The sequence below is a fragment of the Jaminaea rosea genome, assembly GCF_003144245.1.
Source record: "Jaminaea rosea strain MCA 5214 unplaced genomic scaffold BDZ90scaffold_3, whole genome shotgun sequence".
NCBI classification, from domain to species: domain Eukaryota; kingdom Fungi; phylum Basidiomycota; class Exobasidiomycetes; order Microstromatales; genus Jaminaea; species Jaminaea rosea.
In genome coordinates, this window is record NW_020289977.1 from 524,943 (window position 1) to 542,213 (window position 17,271).

The 17,271-nt window shown below is 58.3% G+C and overlaps 5 protein-coding genes across 5 annotated transcripts; all 5 read right to left on the reverse strand.

The window, feature by feature from the left end:
* On the reverse strand, positions 1–825 carry BDZ90DRAFT_218315 (hypothetical protein; the record flags this gene model as incomplete). The annotated part of the gene is made up of 1 exon (XM_025504362.1): positions 1–825. One exon carries the CDS (start codon positions 823–825, stop codon positions 1–3), a length of 825 nt encoding a protein of 274 aa, XP_025363514.1.
* A 716-nt stretch (positions 826–1,541) lies between these two features.
* Positions 1,542–4,115, reverse strand: BDZ90DRAFT_217502 (putative ras GTPase-activating protein sar1; the record flags this gene model as incomplete). Its single annotated transcript, XM_025504322.1, has 4 exons — positions 1,542–3,344; positions 3,422–3,667; positions 3,748–3,881; positions 3,965–4,115. 4 exons carry the CDS (start codon positions 4,113–4,115, stop codon positions 1,542–1,544), a joined length of 2,334 nt encoding a protein of 777 aa, XP_025363515.1.
* A 3,449-nt stretch (positions 4,116–7,564) lies between these two features.
* Positions 7,565–9,658, reverse strand: BDZ90DRAFT_134082 (hypothetical protein). The gene is made up of 5 exons (XM_025503398.1): positions 9,333–9,658; positions 9,239–9,260; positions 9,140–9,160; positions 8,986–9,068; positions 7,565–8,906 (listed from the first exon to the last, which is right to left on the reverse strand). Exons 1-5 carry the CDS (start codon positions 9,370–9,372, stop codon positions 7,792–7,794), a joined length of 1,281 nt encoding a protein of 426 aa, XP_025363516.1. The 5' UTR covers positions 9,373–9,658; the 3' UTR covers positions 7,565–7,791.
* An 813-nt stretch (positions 9,659–10,471) lies between these two features.
* BDZ90DRAFT_258977 (hypothetical protein) lies at positions 10,472–11,732 on the reverse strand (the record flags this gene model as incomplete). The annotated part of the gene is made up of 2 exons (XM_025508128.1): positions 10,472–11,584; positions 11,661–11,732. 2 exons carry the CDS (start codon positions 11,730–11,732, stop codon positions 10,472–10,474), a joined length of 1,185 nt encoding a protein of 394 aa, XP_025363517.1.
* A 1,420-nt stretch (positions 11,733–13,152) lies between these two features.
* Positions 13,153–16,634, reverse strand: BDZ90DRAFT_258978 (putative ENA2-plasma membrane P-type ATPase; the record flags this gene model as incomplete). The annotated part of the gene is made up of 3 exons (XM_025508129.1): positions 13,153–15,946; positions 16,011–16,279; positions 16,347–16,634. 3 exons carry the CDS (start codon positions 16,632–16,634, stop codon positions 13,153–13,155), a joined length of 3,351 nt encoding a protein of 1,116 aa, XP_025363518.1.
* Positions 16,635–17,271: the final 637 nt, after the last annotated feature.

Sequence of the window (17,271 nt, forward strand, 5' to 3'; positions counted from 1 at the left end):
CTACCACTGCACGTAGTCTTTAGTGATACCTTCACCGATCCACTTATCCATAGCTTCGATCCACGCCTTGATGCTAGGGAAGCCGTTCCAGAGCTTGCCGTACGTCTCTTTGCCCGCCATGCGCGAGAAGACGACGAAGCCATAGAGGATGGCGTCGGCGTGACTTGGGCTCTCCCCGGAATCGAGCCACGGAGACGACGAAGTCGACGAGGTCCCGGAGTCATTGCAACCCAGCATCGCCTCAACGGTGCCCAGCACCTTCTTTGCCCCGTCAATGTACGCCTGTCTCTCTTCAGCGCCGATTGCGCTCATCTTGTTGAAGCGCTCCTTGCCCAACTTTTCCTCGACAAAGTACCTCCTCGACTCGTCGTCCAACTTTGCTGCCACGGATGGCATGACCAATGGCCCCAGATTTGGGGTCAGAAAGGTCCTTCCCACCTCGCTGAGGAACAGGGCCATCCTCTTACTCGTCATAGTGGGGAAGAGCTTGTGACCCTCCGGGTGATGCTTGGCTAGAAACTCAGCAATGGCCCACGAGTCGACGAGGTGAGTACCATCGCTCATCTCGACGCTTGGCACGGTTACTCCCGGCTGGGTTCTGGCTTCCAGGTCGGTGCGGACTTGGTGGAAGGTCAAGCGTTGCCTTTCGTAGCCGATGTTGAGGATGGCAAGGTCCACGACTGTCTTGATGCAGTGCGGGCTGAAGGCGAGAGTGGAACCGGGCTGATTGGTGAGGTCGAAGAGGATGAGCCCATTGAGATCGCTAGATAGTGCGCGAGAGATCGTCGAATGCGACGTGCTGAGCGAGGGTCGGTGGGCGTCCATGCTGCCGCTGTCACCAGAGTGCTTGATGGGAGTTGAGGGGGTCGACATGGTGGGTTGTGGTGATGTTAAGCTGCGAGAGAAGGACGGGAATCAGTCGAGGCGAGTTGGCCAGGTTCTGATGCGGCGGGCCACCAATAAACCGCCGGCAGATGCATTGCGCCTGCAGTGTGGAGGCAGAGGAGCAGAAGCCGCTTCATCCTGGATGAGGCGGGGACAAGCGCGCCCTGCGGGAGAGGTATGATCTTCATTGGCAGCAAGAAGAAAGAAAAGGGGATCGAGATGAAAGCGAAGAGACAAGCAAGACAACAGGTCAAGAAAAGGTAAAGGACAAAGATGAAGAAAGTGAGATCAAGGGAGGCAGAAGATGTGATGACCGAGGTGATGGGCAGGATGTAGATATCGTGGTCCATGCGCCAAGGTGAGTAATGCCCGTATGGGACGCTCGCCGTCGCCGAATGATGAGAGGCCCAAAGCGTGTGGCCAGCGCGTGATTTCACGCAAAGTGCGGACGTACCTTGGTAGTCGGGGTCCGTCGCCATGAAGGTGGGTTGTGGTGACGTTGGTGAAGGAAATTGGTGGATCCACCGCCGCAGTGGATCCGTCCAGACAGTGATAAATCCTCATGCCACCTCTCCTTTTCTCTCGCGCGGCGTAGAAGCGGTTGAGCTTCATTTCCGAGTCCGACTCCCCCGCCTTCTCTCCTCCCCACCAGCCACTTACGCCTTCCTCTTAGCAAAAGTCTTATTCAGGAGCGCCAAAATCTTGTTCACGTTCAGCTGCACGTACTCCAAATCCAGCAGCTGCACATCATCCTTCTGCTTCTCGAGCAGGTCGTCCAGCTTCAAGTCCATCTCCAGGATAGCCTTGTCCCTTCCCTTGTAATGCAGGGCGATGATAAACGTACCGGGCGAAGGGGACGTGATATTGAAGTAGATGTTGGCCTGACGGTTCTCAGGCACATTCGTCTCGACAATTGTGCCGTCCTTTTCCATCTGTGCGTGCGTGAAGCGATAAGGCCCAAGGACTTGGGACTTGGACTGCTTCTTCTCCTTGCCGCCGAAGGCGACTACGCCTACTCCGCCGAGTTGCTTGTCCTTGCTCGCACCAGAGGTCATGCGCACGTTCTGAAGGTAGTTCTTGTACGTGTCAAGCTGCGAACGCAGGTAATTGTTGTGGCCCACGATGGTGCGGTACACGCTCTCGAGAGACTTCATCTCTTGCATGACCTTTTCGCGCATGTTGCCCAGGTGAGCCAGCTCAGAGGCAACCTCGTCGGTCATAAGGTTGTACCCGTCGCGACGGTCGACGACCTTGAGCTCTTCCAGTTCGCGAAGCATCTCCTTGACCTTGATGCCCTTGCGCACCAGCGTCGCGTCTTTCGTCGTGGCGGCACGTTCGGCAATGACGGGGAGGTTGAGTGGCTTCTTGTCTGCCAGCTGAGGGATAGAGCGCACCAACTGGACGAAGATGGACTTGGCCTCCATGTACAGGATGTCATTCTGCGTCACGTTGTTCTCCGACATGAACGCCGTGGTCAAGTCCTGGATTGGCGTCTCCCATCGGCTGAAGAGGGGCAGGTCCACAGTGCGATTCTCCTTGCGCGCTACTTGGCTGGGAGAGCCGCCGAGCTCTCCGATGAGGATACGCAGATGGTGCTTCTCGTTGGGCGCGAGGACGTCGAGGTGCTGCGCGACGAGGGAGTGGGTATTGTACAGCTCGTTGAGCGTAATCGAGATCTGCAAATCCTTCTTGGACAAGGCCATGTACTGGTCCATCTCCAGCGTATCGTAAAAGTCTCCGACGTCGCAGAGTGAGTGAAGGAAGGCATTGATGCGCGTCTTGTTCTGCTCGACAAACGGGTTGAGCGACATCATATACTGCTCCTTGGCGTAGCTCGGCTTGTTGGCCAGGTTCTGCAGCATCTTGGCGATGAGCGTCAGGGTGCGGCGAGGGTGCTTAGCCGGCGCTCCGTCGACGAGCATGTAGGCCTGCGGCGTGACAATCGCTGGGTTGATGAAGCGGAGGAAGAAGAAGCCACCAATGAGGGAGCATATGGCAAAGTCGGTGGCGTCAGGGTATTTGCGCTTCGTGAGAGAGCGAATCTGCTTGCAGATCCATCGGATGCCGTACGGTGCCTCCTCGAGGCTGTTGATGATGGTGGTGAGGAAGCTGTTGGCAATCTCCATGAGCATCGTGAGGCGAGGCGCGATGATGGCTTGGACGTCCGGATTCTCCTGTGCTACCTCTGGCGCAACTCCTCGAGGCAGATTGGGGGGCAGAGACCCAGTGTCCTCCTCAATCTGGCCAATCATCTGCTCGTAAACCTTGAGCGGATTGACTTCGAGGTTCAGGTCCTTGTGCTCGATGAGGGAGTTGATACGCTCGGCGAGTACGTGCTTGAGGAAGCTCTGACCAGGCCCTCTTCTGGTGTACGTCGTCATCATCCTCGATACGGGTGTGTTGGCTCGCAGCAAGGAGCCAAAATCGGTGGCCGTCTCGAATTGGGCAGACAAGACGGACTGCAGGCGCGGAGGGCATAGTGAGAAGATCAGCAATTGGTCGGGTCGACATTTTGCTTTGGTCGCCAGAGACTCACCTGGAACATCGTCAGGAGAAGATGCTCTTCGCGCGACTCGTACTGATTACCGTAGAGGGTGAACATGACCGTCTGTAGCAGCGTGTCAATCTCAGAGAGGCTGACCAGTCGACATAGCGCAGCAATGTGACGTGGCTCAGACTGCAAGAGGAAGAAGAGGTTGCCATACTGCTGCGTCTTGCGGTCATCGAGAACAGTTCCTGGTGGAATCTCGGCTTCCTCAAAAGCGCTGGCCATCTCGGATTGCTGCGGGCGAGCGGTGGTAAGTACACGAGGCGTGAGTGATAGTCTGAGCTGGTGAGTCAGGCGATGCTCCTCTTTCTCACCTCGTCTGCGGCCATGCGGTTGGCAATCAGGAGCGCGATGCGGCTGTCGAGGTAGCGTACGTCTCTTTCGAGGACGAAGTTCTTCTTCGACTGCGCTGAGATTCTTCCCTTGAGCTCTCGTAGACGCTTTTGGGCTGCGGTGGACAGAAATTCCGAGGGGTCAGCCTCGTCGTCCACCTGCTCGCCTTCGCAGCATATAGCCTCTCGCGGCACTCACCTCTGGCCAGATCGTCCTCGACCTCGATGTCCTGCTCTGCCGCCATCGAGTAGAGTGCCGTCACACTGTATCTGTTCGTGTTGCGCTTTCCCGCAGCAGCCGCTGCCGCTGCTGCTCTACGCCCATTGTCTCCACCGCTGCCAGCTGTCATTGACGTCGCACTGCTGCTCATTCCACCCCCTCCGCTACCGCTACCGCTCGCCATAAAGCTGGAGCTGCTGGGGTTGCTGCTCGCCCCAGGTGAAGTTCCTCCGTTGTATTGGTGCTGGACTGCGGCCATTTCCTGGCCAGCAGCGAGCGAATGTGAGACTACGCTGTGCGTCGAGCCAGGCTCTTGCCGTCTATGCAGCGTTGTTGTCGATGGTGATGGGGAGGGCGTCGATGTCGACTGAAGCTAATCGTCGGTAATGTGACGCCGCTGCGACCGCGACTGGTATGAAGAGATTAGAAGGCGTCGACGTCGGGCGCAAGGTATCGAAGAGAGGAGACGATCGAACGACGTCACAGCCAGACCCTGTGTCAGGAATGAAGAAAGGGCTCGATTGTGATCGTGTGTGTGGGTGGGTGGATCGTGATGGGTCGATTGGTTGGTTGAGAGGAACAGATGGTCAGAGATGCTCAGATGCTCAGACGCCTGCCCGCCTGCCCGCCTGCTCGTCGACGGTCCGCCCGCTCTCCTCTTTGTCCTCGTCGTCGTCGCCCGTTGTGTGGCTCTCTCCTGCCGCCGCGCCACGACGCCAACGATGGCGCCCTCTCTCCGCTGCCGCCTGACTCCAAAACTCGCATCGCACACGCCGCCTAACTTCCTCACGGCTCTCAGGCCTCATTTGGGCCGGCGTCCCCTTGCTTGTTAGTGTGGCCAGATTAGGGTGAGCGGCGCCGCCTAGCCGACGAAGCAGCCAATGAGGCACCAGGCCTTCACTTCACGCCCCGCGACGCGATTCTTCTAAAGACACGACGGAAATTGGATCGACTAGTGGCTATCGTAGTCATGAGAAAGAGAGCAGGACGTGAGGGCCGAGCGTGACTGCACGGGCGGCCGAGATGGCATTCAGAGGCACATCAGGGTCGAAGAGGAGGTCCCTAGTCAACGCCAATGAGCACAGTCCCCCCTCGGCGTCAGACCATCAACGAAAGGGTCCAAGCGCTGAGCGCCATGAGCTGCTGCTGCTGCTGCTGCTGCTGGGCGCTGCGCCGCAAGGTTGTGTTGCTTGCTTGGAATACTGAGACCGCGTAGCCAGCCTTTTTTGCGAGTTCCAGGGCTTCCATGCAGGCAACGCCAATCAAGGTGAGACCAGCCCGACAACCTCATTCAATCCCCGCGCGTCAAGGTCAGGTCAGTAGCGCGATCACGCACAGTCGAGAAAAGGAGGAGGAAGACGCTGCTCATCAACGTTGGGAGAAATCAATCGCTGAAATGGCAAGTGAATTATCGCGCTACTCAGATCATCCCTTCCATATTGACCGGCGCATGCCGTTGCGCACTGTGCTCAACTACGATGCCCGGCAACGCGGCTCGACGACAAAGATGGAGTGGCTTGATCTTCGTACCCGTGCTCATTTGTGCTTGGCTGGCCGGTGAGATATTCTTTGCGAAATGAGCCGCGTCAAACTCGTTGTGAGCGAGGTCAGGTGAGCTTTGCGTGAGGCCGGAGGAGAGCCACGGCGAGGGCGGCAGGGCCAGATGCCTCGCCACAGTATCCTCGATTCCTTCCGATTCAGTCTTGTTGATCGCTCGTAGCGCCGAGAGCGTCGCAGCGAAGCCATCTCCATCATCATTGCTGCTGACGGGCACGTCGCATAGTCGGCCCGCAATGATCGTGCTCGGCTTCCTGCGACTCGAAGTCCTCCTTAACGGCGGACTACTCGATGTGCTTTGCTCCTTTCTATTGTGCTGCCGCGCTTGCTCCTTTCTCACCAACCCCTCGTAAGGACCAAGCACGAAAGGCACACTAGGCAAGCCCTCGCACTCGATGTTGGCACGAGCGCGTGCTACTCCCTGATTGATTTCGTTCGCCTTGGGCGTGAGGAGAAGCTCGACGGCGGCGTTCATTGGGGATTGTAGGACCTCAACTTGCTCTGAGCCGGCCGACTGGATTGGGCTGAGGATGTAGGCTGAAGTGGGGACAGAGGCCGCTCGCTGTCCGATGCGCAGAGGAGAGACTGGATTGCGCTGTGTCTGGAGATGAGGAGGCTGTTTGCGAGAGAGGCGACGCGCTGCGAGGGTGGGCTTGGCCGTGTAGCGGTGACGACGGGGGAGTCGGGGCTCCTCCTTCGTAGGGAGGTCATGGCGTACTTCTTGAGGTCGCGGTCGCGGCTTCTGATGTGAACCGCTCACCTCGAGGGGAGTGACCGCATCGAAATGCGCAGCAGAACGGTGTATCTTGATCACACCGTCAGAAGCAGCGACGCTGCCGCGAGAGTTATCGTCGCTGTGAAGGCCCTGACTTGACATTCCACGAGCGTCCAACGGACACTGTGCCTTCCATCCCCGAGGCTCACTCTGGACCGAGTCGATGCAACGGGTCGAAGAAGCGTTCGATATGAGTCCAGTCGCGGCCGAGAGCTGGCTACTGATCGATGTCCTCGAGGTGCTCTGCGATGAGCTGTACTGGCTCGTATGCGACACCTGAGTACTGCAGCTCATCCTTGTGGAGCTGTCGTCTATTGTCTCCGACCAGGGCGACTCTTTTGGAGGCGATGCAGCCAGCCCAATACATTCATGCACCTCCGCCGAGACCTCGAAACTCCCCATGCTGAATGCTCGATGCACCTCCGCCACGGCCTGCCTCAGCATCTTCAGCTCCTCGATCGTGCTAGGGCCCTGCCAGCCTTTGCTCGCTTCTCGACCACGTCTCTCATCGCAATCCTCGGACGAGTAGATGAGGGCTACCTCGTCCAAGGCGAAGAGGGCGTCACCGAGATTGGAGGACGCCTTGTGCAGGAGTTGCAGGGCGAGATGCTTTTCCTCAGAAGCGAGAGGGTCGTGATCGTGTGTCCCGGCAAAGACGTCGATGAACTCGCAAACAGCGTGGGGCGGGGCTGGAAGACCGTCTTCAGCTACCTCTATCGTCTCTTGAGGCGCACCGATAGGGTCATGGAGAACGAGTGGTGCGGGCGAGGGAAATTGATGTGCCGCCATGACGTGAGCAGCCGATGCCTGGAAGTTAGGCATGGCCGGCCAGTGCACATCGCGCGAATTGAGCGGCGCACTGATGATCGGACCGCCGTGGCGACGAGAGGTGGCCCTGCGGCGGGACGCCCTTCCCGAGGATCCACCGTCGAAGAGCACCGACGCTTTGTGCTGGAGTCGGGAAAGCTTGCCTTCGGCAGCGTTCTCGATGCGCTGTAGTACGGCGGAAGGGCGGGTCATAGCGGCGAGGCTGTCAGTCACAGGAAGATGAGATGGAGCAGACCAGCTGCACGGAGGAGATGGCTAGACCGGCTAGTCGAAGGGAGGATGGATCGTGATCGGGAGTGGAAGGGCGCCAGCGCTCTTGCGGTTGGACAAAGGCTGACCAGCAGCGTAGGGGAAAGCAGGAGGAGTGACAGAGAGTGCAGAGTCAACCATCACACCTGAGCCTCGTCGCAAGCCTTTTTATCCAATCGCGCTTGCTATTTCTCCACCCTCTGCTTGGTCGTGAGGCGAGAAGAGCGTGTGCGCTCTGGCTTTGCTGAGGACAAAATGATGTCTCGCGCGCAATCGCCATTGGCGCGGGTTGCTGTCAATAAGGTGGTATTACACAAAAGCCAGAACAAGAGGAGACCGAGCCAACGTGCTTTGCGCTCCATTCATCTTACCGGCAGGTCCCCGCCCTGCCCGTCGACTATGCTGCCAGAGGTCCTCGTCTCATCAACCGGTCGCTTTGCTTTGAGGACGCCTTCGAGGTCAAGAAGCTGTGCGTTCGTACGAGAAATCTCCTCTGAGAGCGTGGACAGCTTCGAAGTCTGTGGTAGGAAAGCGTGGGGAGGATTGCTCGGTCAACGATTCCGGCGCTTCGAGCACTGCCGTCACTGTCGCCGTCCATCGTATTCCTCACCTGACTGTCCTTCTCGACCTCAAAATCGTCCGTCTTGACCGCATTCCAGTCGGCGTGTCTCTTGCATCTGCGCTTTGCCGTACCGCACACCTTTGCCACCGTCGCCGACGCCGACGAAATATCTGCCCCACCTCCGTCTTCAAGGACGACGGCTTGCCCGTCTGCATCGACCAAGTGACCATCGAGCTTTTTGCTGCCTGCAAGCATCTCTCTGCCCTCCCTGCTGGCCATCCAAGCGCTGAAGCGCTCATCATCCCACGCGAGGCGCTCGTCGTACCCACAGCGGGGTTGCGTTTTGAGTCCGGCACCAGCATCATCCTTTTTGCTACCTCCTTTGGATTTGCTCTTCTTTGATGAGGACGAGCTTGCCGTTTCTTCCACCATAACGGGCGGGAGCACACCAAGACGATCGTCGACAAGCTGGAGGAGCTTGACGCGGCTCTCTGCCAGGTCGAGAGTTGTGGAGACTTCTTGCCGTTGGGCAGTGAGCTTGGACAGGTGGTGGCGTAGGTCGACGAGGCGTTCCTCTTCCCTGCTCGAACCGACTGAGAGTGGCTCAGAGGTCGGATGGATGGGCTTGGACTCGTCCTCGTCCTCGACCTCCTCTTGGCCGTGATCTGCGCCGCGCACGCTCAAACTCGCGAACCATTGTTGCAGCCCCTCTGCGTCCGCTTCTCCCCATACGACCATGCCTTCCTTTCTGGAAGCCGCCTGTACTTGCTTCGTAAGCAGCCTCTTCGGTCCCCCGCTTGAGCTCTTGGCGTACTTGGTCTTGGCGATGCGTGCCGCAGCGACGAGGATGCCGCATCGATCCGAGCAGTAGCGGGAAAGAGGAGGTCGAGCAGCCATTTTGCACCCTTGTCGTAGGCAAGGAGGCTTCATCGTTGTGCACTCCGTCGTGTCTGTGTGCGAGGAAGGAGAAGCGAAGTTACGATCAGTGATGAGCCACGCCATGGGCTTCGTCGTCCTGGCAGTCCTCACGAGGTTCGCATCGAGGGCAGACGAAGACGTCAACAAGGGCTGCCAGCTCGTCGTCCATCGACGGAACGCACGCTGCGTGGTACCTTGAAGCGGGTCGAGATTGGCAGATTCAGCTTGAGAAGTTGTGGATCATTCGATACGCCGAGCGACTTACCATTCGTCGCAGAGGTCGCAGCTGATGATCGAGAGGCGAGAGAGGAAGTGCGAAGAAGTCAGCTTTGTTCGCAGTGTCAAGAAGAGCAACTTTACCTACGCAATCATGAGCCGTTCCTCGTCTGTCGAGGGAAGGTGGCAAGCCAGTCAGTCTTATGCTACACGAGCCCTCCGCCTCTGCAGCCTCACCATACAATGTCCTGCAAATGCAGTACAGCTTCTGGTCCGCATCATCCTCGTTTTCGTCGTCGACCTCCTCCTCTTCCTCTTGCATCTCCTGCTCAGCGGCCAAGAGAGCCGCCCTCTCTGCCGCGAGCTTCTCAGCAGCAGCAGCAGCTCTACGCTCTGCTGCCGCCCTCTTATCTGCTGCAGCTTTAGCCTTCTTCTCTGCCGCTGCTTGAGCTTTAAGCTCGTCAGATGATGAGGAAGATGAGGATGGGCGTGGCGTCTCTGCTGGGGTGTGAGATTGCGCCGAGGGTGTCGGACGACCTTCAGCGATTACGGCTGCCGCAAAAGCTTGGAGAGCTCCGGAAGCTGCTGGGGTAGAGGGAGTCGAGGACGAAGGAGTACCCTTGATTGAGGCAGGCTGCTCAACATCGCTCTGAATGGCTGAGCCGGTAATGGCACCAGCAGCGGCGGCATTCTTGGCAATCTGTGCCTTCTCTCGATCTCGTCTCTTGCGCTCAGCGTCTCTCAGCCTGCGCCGCAGAATCTTGTCCTGTTCTTCTTGCGGCAGAAGCTCCTCGCCCGGCTTCAGCTTAGTGTAGCGTCCAGACGAGAGCTGCTGTGGCGTTGGCGTCGGCGCCCATGGTGGTGTTGAGGTCAACGTCGAGGTCGAGGCGCCGTCGTTTGGTCGAGTGGCTGCTGCTGGGCTATGCTTCGAACGCTTTGAGGGGGGCGCTTGGTGATCATGAGCAGAGGGAAGTTGAGAAGAGGAGGCTGTTGGCGACCTCGAGTGGTCTGCGTCTTCAGGAGTCATTGTATGCGGGCCGAGAGAGCATGTAAAGGCGGTGGTCACGACGAGGATGGCATGGCGTCGTGTGGTGGAGCAGGAAGAAAGCTGCATCGACTCCAGTCCCGCTCGCCCCGAGCCCTGGCGGGATGAATTGACGCGTCTCGCGACAGGGCGCCGCCTCCCCACCTTCCCTCCTCACCAGGTCCATCAGGGGCTGCCAGGATGCACAATCGCAAGGCTCTCGCTGTCAAGCTAATGATTGCGCACGCAAGAGGACACCAGTGAATGAGACGTGTATACTAGAAATACAATACAGAAACGAATCCAGAGAAGGGAGAAAGACAGGTCCGCCTGCCATAGCGTCTTCTAAGCTTTTGTCTACTCAGCCTTCTGCGCCGAGAACTCAAATGGCTTGTCCATCCCAGCCGCCGGCGTCTGCAAACGATCACCACCCTCTCCTTCTCCTCGCGCTTCGTACGTCTCCTGCTTGAGCGCCGTCAAGATGGCGTCGATGCCCTTCATCCCGAGCGAGTCCTTGGCATACGCAATGTAGAGTGGGCTGGACGCAGCGTTGAACTTGGCCCTGAAGTCGCTCTTGTTGTGCAGTCGGAAGGCGTTGGCAATGCCATTGTACGTCTTGGAGAGCGTCTGGAACGACAAGCCCTTGATGCCAGAGATGGCCTTGAGCTCGCCACCAGAGGCGCCGAAGCTGAGCTGGTGGTGGCCCTCTTTGTTTAGCGTCTCGATGACGTGCATGATCATGCCTTCGCTGGTACCCTTGGGGGCGTAGGGGAACTCGAGAGCCCACTTGACGACCCATCCGTCGTGCGCTCGTGTCAGGACGACCATGCCAACGAGCTTCTCCTCCCCATCTGGCTTCCCCTCTGGCTTGGCTCGTCCGTAGAAGTAGCGGCGGTGCTCTACATCTCTCCAGGGCTGCAAGTCGGTGACGTGGATCTGCAGACCCTTTCTGTTTGCCTGCCATGCCTGCATACCCTCTTCTGCCTGGTCCTGCCACTTTTGGTCAGGCAGGTGTGCGCTCTCCTCCCAGATGACCAGACCAGCTCGCTCCGCCTTGTTGATCTTGGTGCGTACGCGCTTGTCGAGAAGGGACGGGTCGTGCGCTACCGTCGGGTCAAGGTAGTCTTCCTTGGAACAGCTGACGACGACGTAGTTGAATGGGTCTGCAGCGAGCACCTTTTCCATCTCGAGGTCGATGCAGCAGAAGAGCGGCTTGAGCTTGTGCTTATGCGTCCACGCCACAAAACGTTCAGCGACGGATTTGTAGTCGGCTGCGGGGCATAGCGGTGAGCCCCAGACAACTGCGTAGCCTTGGCTCACGAGGAAGCCAATCGCGGCGCCCTTGCCGGGCACATGCTCATCGCCCTCCTTTGGTTGCACGACCTGGTCGTCCGGTCGTTCACGCCAGATCTTGTACTGAGGTTCTGTCCAGACGGTGTTGGACGAGTAGCCGTAGAGGCGGGTCAGCTCCTGCGGTTGCAGTAGGCGGGGAGGGAAGGTTGTGAGAGGTTGGCTCCACACACAAGATGAGTCCGAGCACACTCACAGGAAGGTCCCCGTGGACGAGGAGATTGCCTGACCCAGGCGCTGCGGGTACGTGCGCTGGTGAATGCGGCATGCTTTGGAGAGGGAATCTAGTTGCTTGATTGGATATGGATGATGTGGACGAAAGTGGATTAAGGAGAGAAGAATAACTTCTTTATAGGATCATCTTCTCTTTGCCATCTCTCTGTCCTTGCCCTATCGCCGCCGATCTCCCAGTGGACCCAATCGTCTAGTCCCTACTTCGAGTGACGTCCATCACCTTGACACAACGTAGGCACGCAGGCTCGCAGCTCCTTGTTCTGGCTGGCAGTTTGCGCCCGATGCAGAGGGAGCGACAAATTGATCTGTGGCACGACTGGCCTGCCAAGCTCTGCCTTTTGCGCTCCACTTCCAATGATTCCTTCGCCCTTAATCTCCCGTGCTTGAGACGTCAAACGCGGGGGGGACCAGCCGCTACGAGAAATGTGGCTGTGAACCGCATTGCGCTGCACGGTGACGAAGGAAGTCGGACTGAGGCGGTAAGGCGGTTGAATGCCGCGGCTCGGGGATACCGCCTCGCCCTCGCCGAGCCACACTAAACGTGGGCGGCTTTGGACTCCCTCTCCGACGTCGTATGTCAATAGCCTTGACTCCGAGCAGCATCGGATCTAAGTCCCGCCGGGAGAAGGGATGGCGGTAGTCGCGACCTCCGATGATACATTGCTATCCTTAGAGGAAGGCGTAAGATTTACGGTACGACTCAGCCAGCCGCGTCTTAGATTGAAAGGTCCGAGATCTCGAGCCTTCTCCTCGGAGGAAGCGGCTCGCAGACGTCAGGTACTGCGCACCATAGCGCGAACCGAATTGCCAAGCGGCGTCGTGACGGCGGCTACGTCGAAGTGCCGCCGTCGAAGTCGAGCATGGGGTCTCCACAATCCCGTTCCGTGGAGGCTCGGCCAGCGGAGGTGGTGCGAATGAAAATTTGAATGGGCTCAATGAGGGCTAATAGAGAGGGAAAGAAGGCAAGAAGCTGAGCTGGCTCGCTGACAACTCATCATGGGGTCCAAGGCGGCGCTAAAGTGAAAGCTGACAGTGCGCAGGCGGCCAGACAGGTGGCTACGAGATGAGACTGGCTGCCTCGATTTCTGCTTTCTCCATGAGCTTGCTTGCAAGCAATGTACAACGCGCCCGGCTGTTCCTTCTATGTCAATGAACGAGCACGGTCACTGCGTGAACCATCAAGTCAGAGGTCGAGGAGCGGCAAGCGCAGCAGGGCAGCCTCACCGTCACGGTAGTGCGGGCAATGCTTCGCTCCAAGTCTCATCTTCAAAGAGGGCACTCGCAAGGTTTCGATGATCGTGACTGGTCTGTTTCATGAATTCTATTGCTGATCCGCTACGAAGAGGCGCGTCGATTGTTGTGTGGTATTCATTGCTCACTCTGCTCTTGCAGTGAGGCTGGTTCTGCTGTAGCGCATCTCATCGGCGAAACAGCCCCTGCTCCCGACTTCTGCCTCATGCCTGGTCATCAGCTTCCAAAGCTCTTTGCACCGTGTTCTTTCGCTTCATGCGCTTGTCGTTCTTCCTTCGCCCTACCACCCTCTTGCCCCACTTGTACGCTTCCGCCCCAGCGAAGAAGAGGATCGTGGCGACAATGACGATGGGCCATTGCCAGGTCAGACCCAGGTGCAAGAAGACGACTGTGTTGAGGCCGGGGACGTAGAGGACGAGGAACTCCAGCGCGATTCCAATGACGACGATCAAGAAGAGTGCACGGTTGCGACCCCACGACCCTCGCCACCATCGAGTAAGGAGCGGACCTCCATCGTCGGCGTGGTTGAAGAAGGAGCGCTCGTCATCGACAAGCTGCCAGGCTAGCAAGAGAGACACGTTGATCAGGACAGCAAAAGTCGCTGCGCGTGATCTGAAGACCGTCTCGCAGCTAGCGTTGTATGCAGCGTTGCAGTTGTCGCCAAGACTACCGTCGCCGAAGCCGTACTGACTCAAGAGGAAGGTTGCCAAGCAGAGCACCGCGCCCCAGATTCCGTAGACGAAGAGATCAACGAGGAACTCGTTCGTGAAGATGCCACGCTTGAGATCGGCCGGAGGGCGACGCATTGTGTTCTCGCGGGCACCCTGGACGCCTAGAGCCATTGCCGGCAAGCTTGAAGTTACGACGATGACGAAGAGCACTTCAATCGAGCTCAATGGGAAGACTGAGAGTCTCTGACTGTCTTTGAATGCCAGGCCAACCAGGAGAACAATTGCCTGCACTACGTTTTGTGCGAGAAGGTGCTTGGTGAATGCACCGATGTTGTCCGCCAGCCTACGTCCTTCGTGAATGGCGTTGGTGATACTAGCAAAGTTGTCGTCGCTGAGAGTGAGATCGCTGGCGTCCTTGGCGACATCGCTTCCTGCTTGACCCATTGCAATCCCAATATCGGCCAGCTTGAGTGAGGGGGCGTCGTTGACACCATCGCCGGTCATGGCGGTGAGCCTGCCCCTTCGGTGGATGGCCTCAATCATTCTCACCTTCGTCTGCGGGGAGCAGCGCGCAATGACGGCAGGAAGGACAGCGAGATCGTCGATCTCCTGTTCGCTGAGCTTGTCAAAGTGCGAGGCAGTCATGACAAGCGCGTCGCTCTGAGCCTTGCTGAGCATGCCCTCGTCCTTGGGCACGATTCCGATCTGCTTGGCAATGGCCTTGGCCGTGGCCAGGTGGTCGCCCGTGAGCATGTGCACAGTGATGCCTGCTTCGTGGCAGAGCTTGACGGCGCCGGCCGACTCTTGGCGCGGCGGATCGTACAGACCTACGAGGCCGAGTAAGGTCATGTTGGCCTCGACGTCTTCGCGGTCGATCTCGTCGCCTTTGGCGGCTTCGTCTTTGGTGAGCTCACGAGAGGCGAGGGCGAGGACACGCAGACCGTGCGAGGCAATGCTCTCCATGTTGGCGAGGATCTGCTCGACGAGAGAGTCCGACTTGTCCACTACGCCCTCGGCTGTGCGTACGTGGGTGCAGCAGTCCAAAATGCGCTCAACGGCGCCCTTCATCAGCCCGTACGTTGTGCCAGTAGATTCCTCGCGGTACGTGACGGCCATACGTTTGAGGTCGGATGAGAAAGGCATCTCACAGATCTGCGTCCACTTAGGCTCTTTGCCATTCTGTGCCTTGGTCAGGGACTGACGCGAGTGGCCAAAGCGACAGGCGAAGGTCTGGATAGCGCACTCCGTCGGGTCGCCGTGTGCCGTCCATTCGCTCGTCTCCTTGTCCTTGAATACCGTAGCAAGGTTGCAGAGCGAGGCAACGCGGAGGAAGGACATGAAGTTCTCGTCGTCCGAGACCTTGCTGAGACCGTGCGAGTCGTCGGTCACCTTTTCCATCTCCTCCTTGCTGTCTGCGGCGCGCTTGGCGGGCTCAGCCTGCGTCTTGTTGACAGCGCCAAGGGTAGGGTTGAAGGCTTCGTTCGTCTCCTCGACCTCATAGGTCCCGCTCGCTGGCACCCAGGCCTGACGCAGGATCATTCGCCCTTGAGTAAGCGTGCCCGTCTTGTCGGAGCAAATGTCCGTGATGGCGCCAAGGGCCTCGAGCGACTCGAGCTTGCGGACAACGACGTTGCGCTGCACCATTGCGCGAGAGCCGGTGCTAAGGCAGATGATGAGGACGGCTGTGAGAGAGGCGGGAATGATGGACACACCCGTAGCAACGGCGTAGATCGCTACTTCGGTACTGCTCCAGGGATTGACCTCGGCATTCAAGTTGGCGAGGAAGACGATGATGGTGAAAAGGATCGCAAGGCCGAGTAGAAGGACTGCGAGCGCGGAGAGCTTGATCTGGAGGGGGGTGCCGCTGCTGAGTCCCAAAAAGTTGCGTACCTGGTCGTAAACAGTGAGAGCGCCAGCCTGGGCGTAGCGGTGAGGCCCGGCCTTGCCATGAGCGTTGCGCTTGACCTGACGGATCTTGTTGCCCTTGGCGGAGCCACGCAGAGCCGCAGCGACCTTGCCAACTTCCGTCTTCATACCGATGGCAACGACGACACCCACGGCACGGCCCTTTGTGACATTGGAGGACGAGTAAGCCATGTTGGTGCGGTCGCCGACGCCTACTTCAACGGGCTCAGTGCTGTCGGCTTTGCCAAAGGCCTGCTTGGCGTTCTTGGAGACTGGCAGGCTCTCGCCGGTGAGCAGCGCTTCGTCTGCCTCAAAGTTCATCGCTTCGACGAGGCGCAGATCGGCGGGAACGGTGTCACCTGTGGTGAGCTCGACGAGGTCGCCAATCGTGACTTCATTGGCACTGACGGTAACCGAGGAACTGGCATGGAGAGGGCTGAATGTCAGCGAAAGATGGTGTCTTTGTCGCCCTCGCCTGCACTCACCCGCCGCGAATGACCCTGGCCGTAGGGGATGCAAGGTTGCGTAGAGAGTCCATTGTCTGCTCTGCAGAGTATTCCTGCCATGCTCCAATAGTGATGTTCATAATAATGATTGCTGCCAGCACGCCTCCTTCAATCCATGTGCGGATACCAAAGGAGACGGCCATGGCCAAGATAAGGCAGAATGTCATGGCGTTGGCCACTTGACGGATGAGAATCTGGACGATGGAGACGCCTTCTCCGCCTTCGAGCTCGTTGGTGCCATACTCGGTCTGAGAGACCATGAACTCTTGATCAGTACATTGCAACCCTTTCGCTGTCGCCGCCTGGCTCACTCACCTGCCTCTTCTTGACCTCGCCGGAGTGAAGGCCAGCCTCCGGGTCAGTCTCCAACGCCGTGAGCACCGCTTCGAAGGGATAGAGGTAGCTCCCCTCTAGCGCCTCTTGGCGCGTGCACTCTTGAGGAGCAGTCTCAGGGTTGTCATCAATCTCTTCGGCAGCTTTCTCTGCCTGCTGCTTCTTCTCGTCGATAGGCGATGCGCTCTGTGAGCCCTCGCCCTTTTCAAGGTCGACTCGCGTCGCCTCGGATGTCTTGGTGTTCGTCGCCGAGCGACTAGGAAGGGGCATTGAATCCAATGTGTGGGCGTGTGAGATGCGTGGTTGTCTGTCGATGTCTGAAGGATGGCGCAGCGACTGTTCAAGATGGATTGCGCTGAATCGCTGAAGTTGGGGGATCATCAACGTCTGCCGCCGGCACTCGCACCTTATGTATCCGTGACCTTCTCAAGGCGGTATCATTGCCGGCGACTGGCACTCGATCTTGCAGAGGCACGCGAGCCGTCTCGTCGACTTCTCACCATCATCGATTCCGGAAGTCGCAATTGCTCCTGCAAGTAGGTGGCAAGCCCAGTCCTTGGCGCTGGGGAAAGGCGCCGTGAGCAGAGGCGTGAGGAGCGCTAGGCACGTTGTCGTCTGAGTCACCGCGTAGGGTCAAACGAAGTCTGTACGTCGGTGGCTGGCTGAGATACATCTTGATCCATTCTTGGCACAAGGATATTGAAGCACGAGGCAGGAAGACTGCGACGAAACAGAGGACGCCGATGCAGTAGAGCCAAGAATGTGTCCTGGGCGGGGTACGGAAGCAAGACAATCTAAGGGCGGTGACGTACCTGCGCCCTGTGCTGCCAACTGCACTACGACAGTCGTCGGCGAATTCAAATTCAAGGCTGTGGCTTGGCATTGCGGGGCTTTGTACCACGTGGCG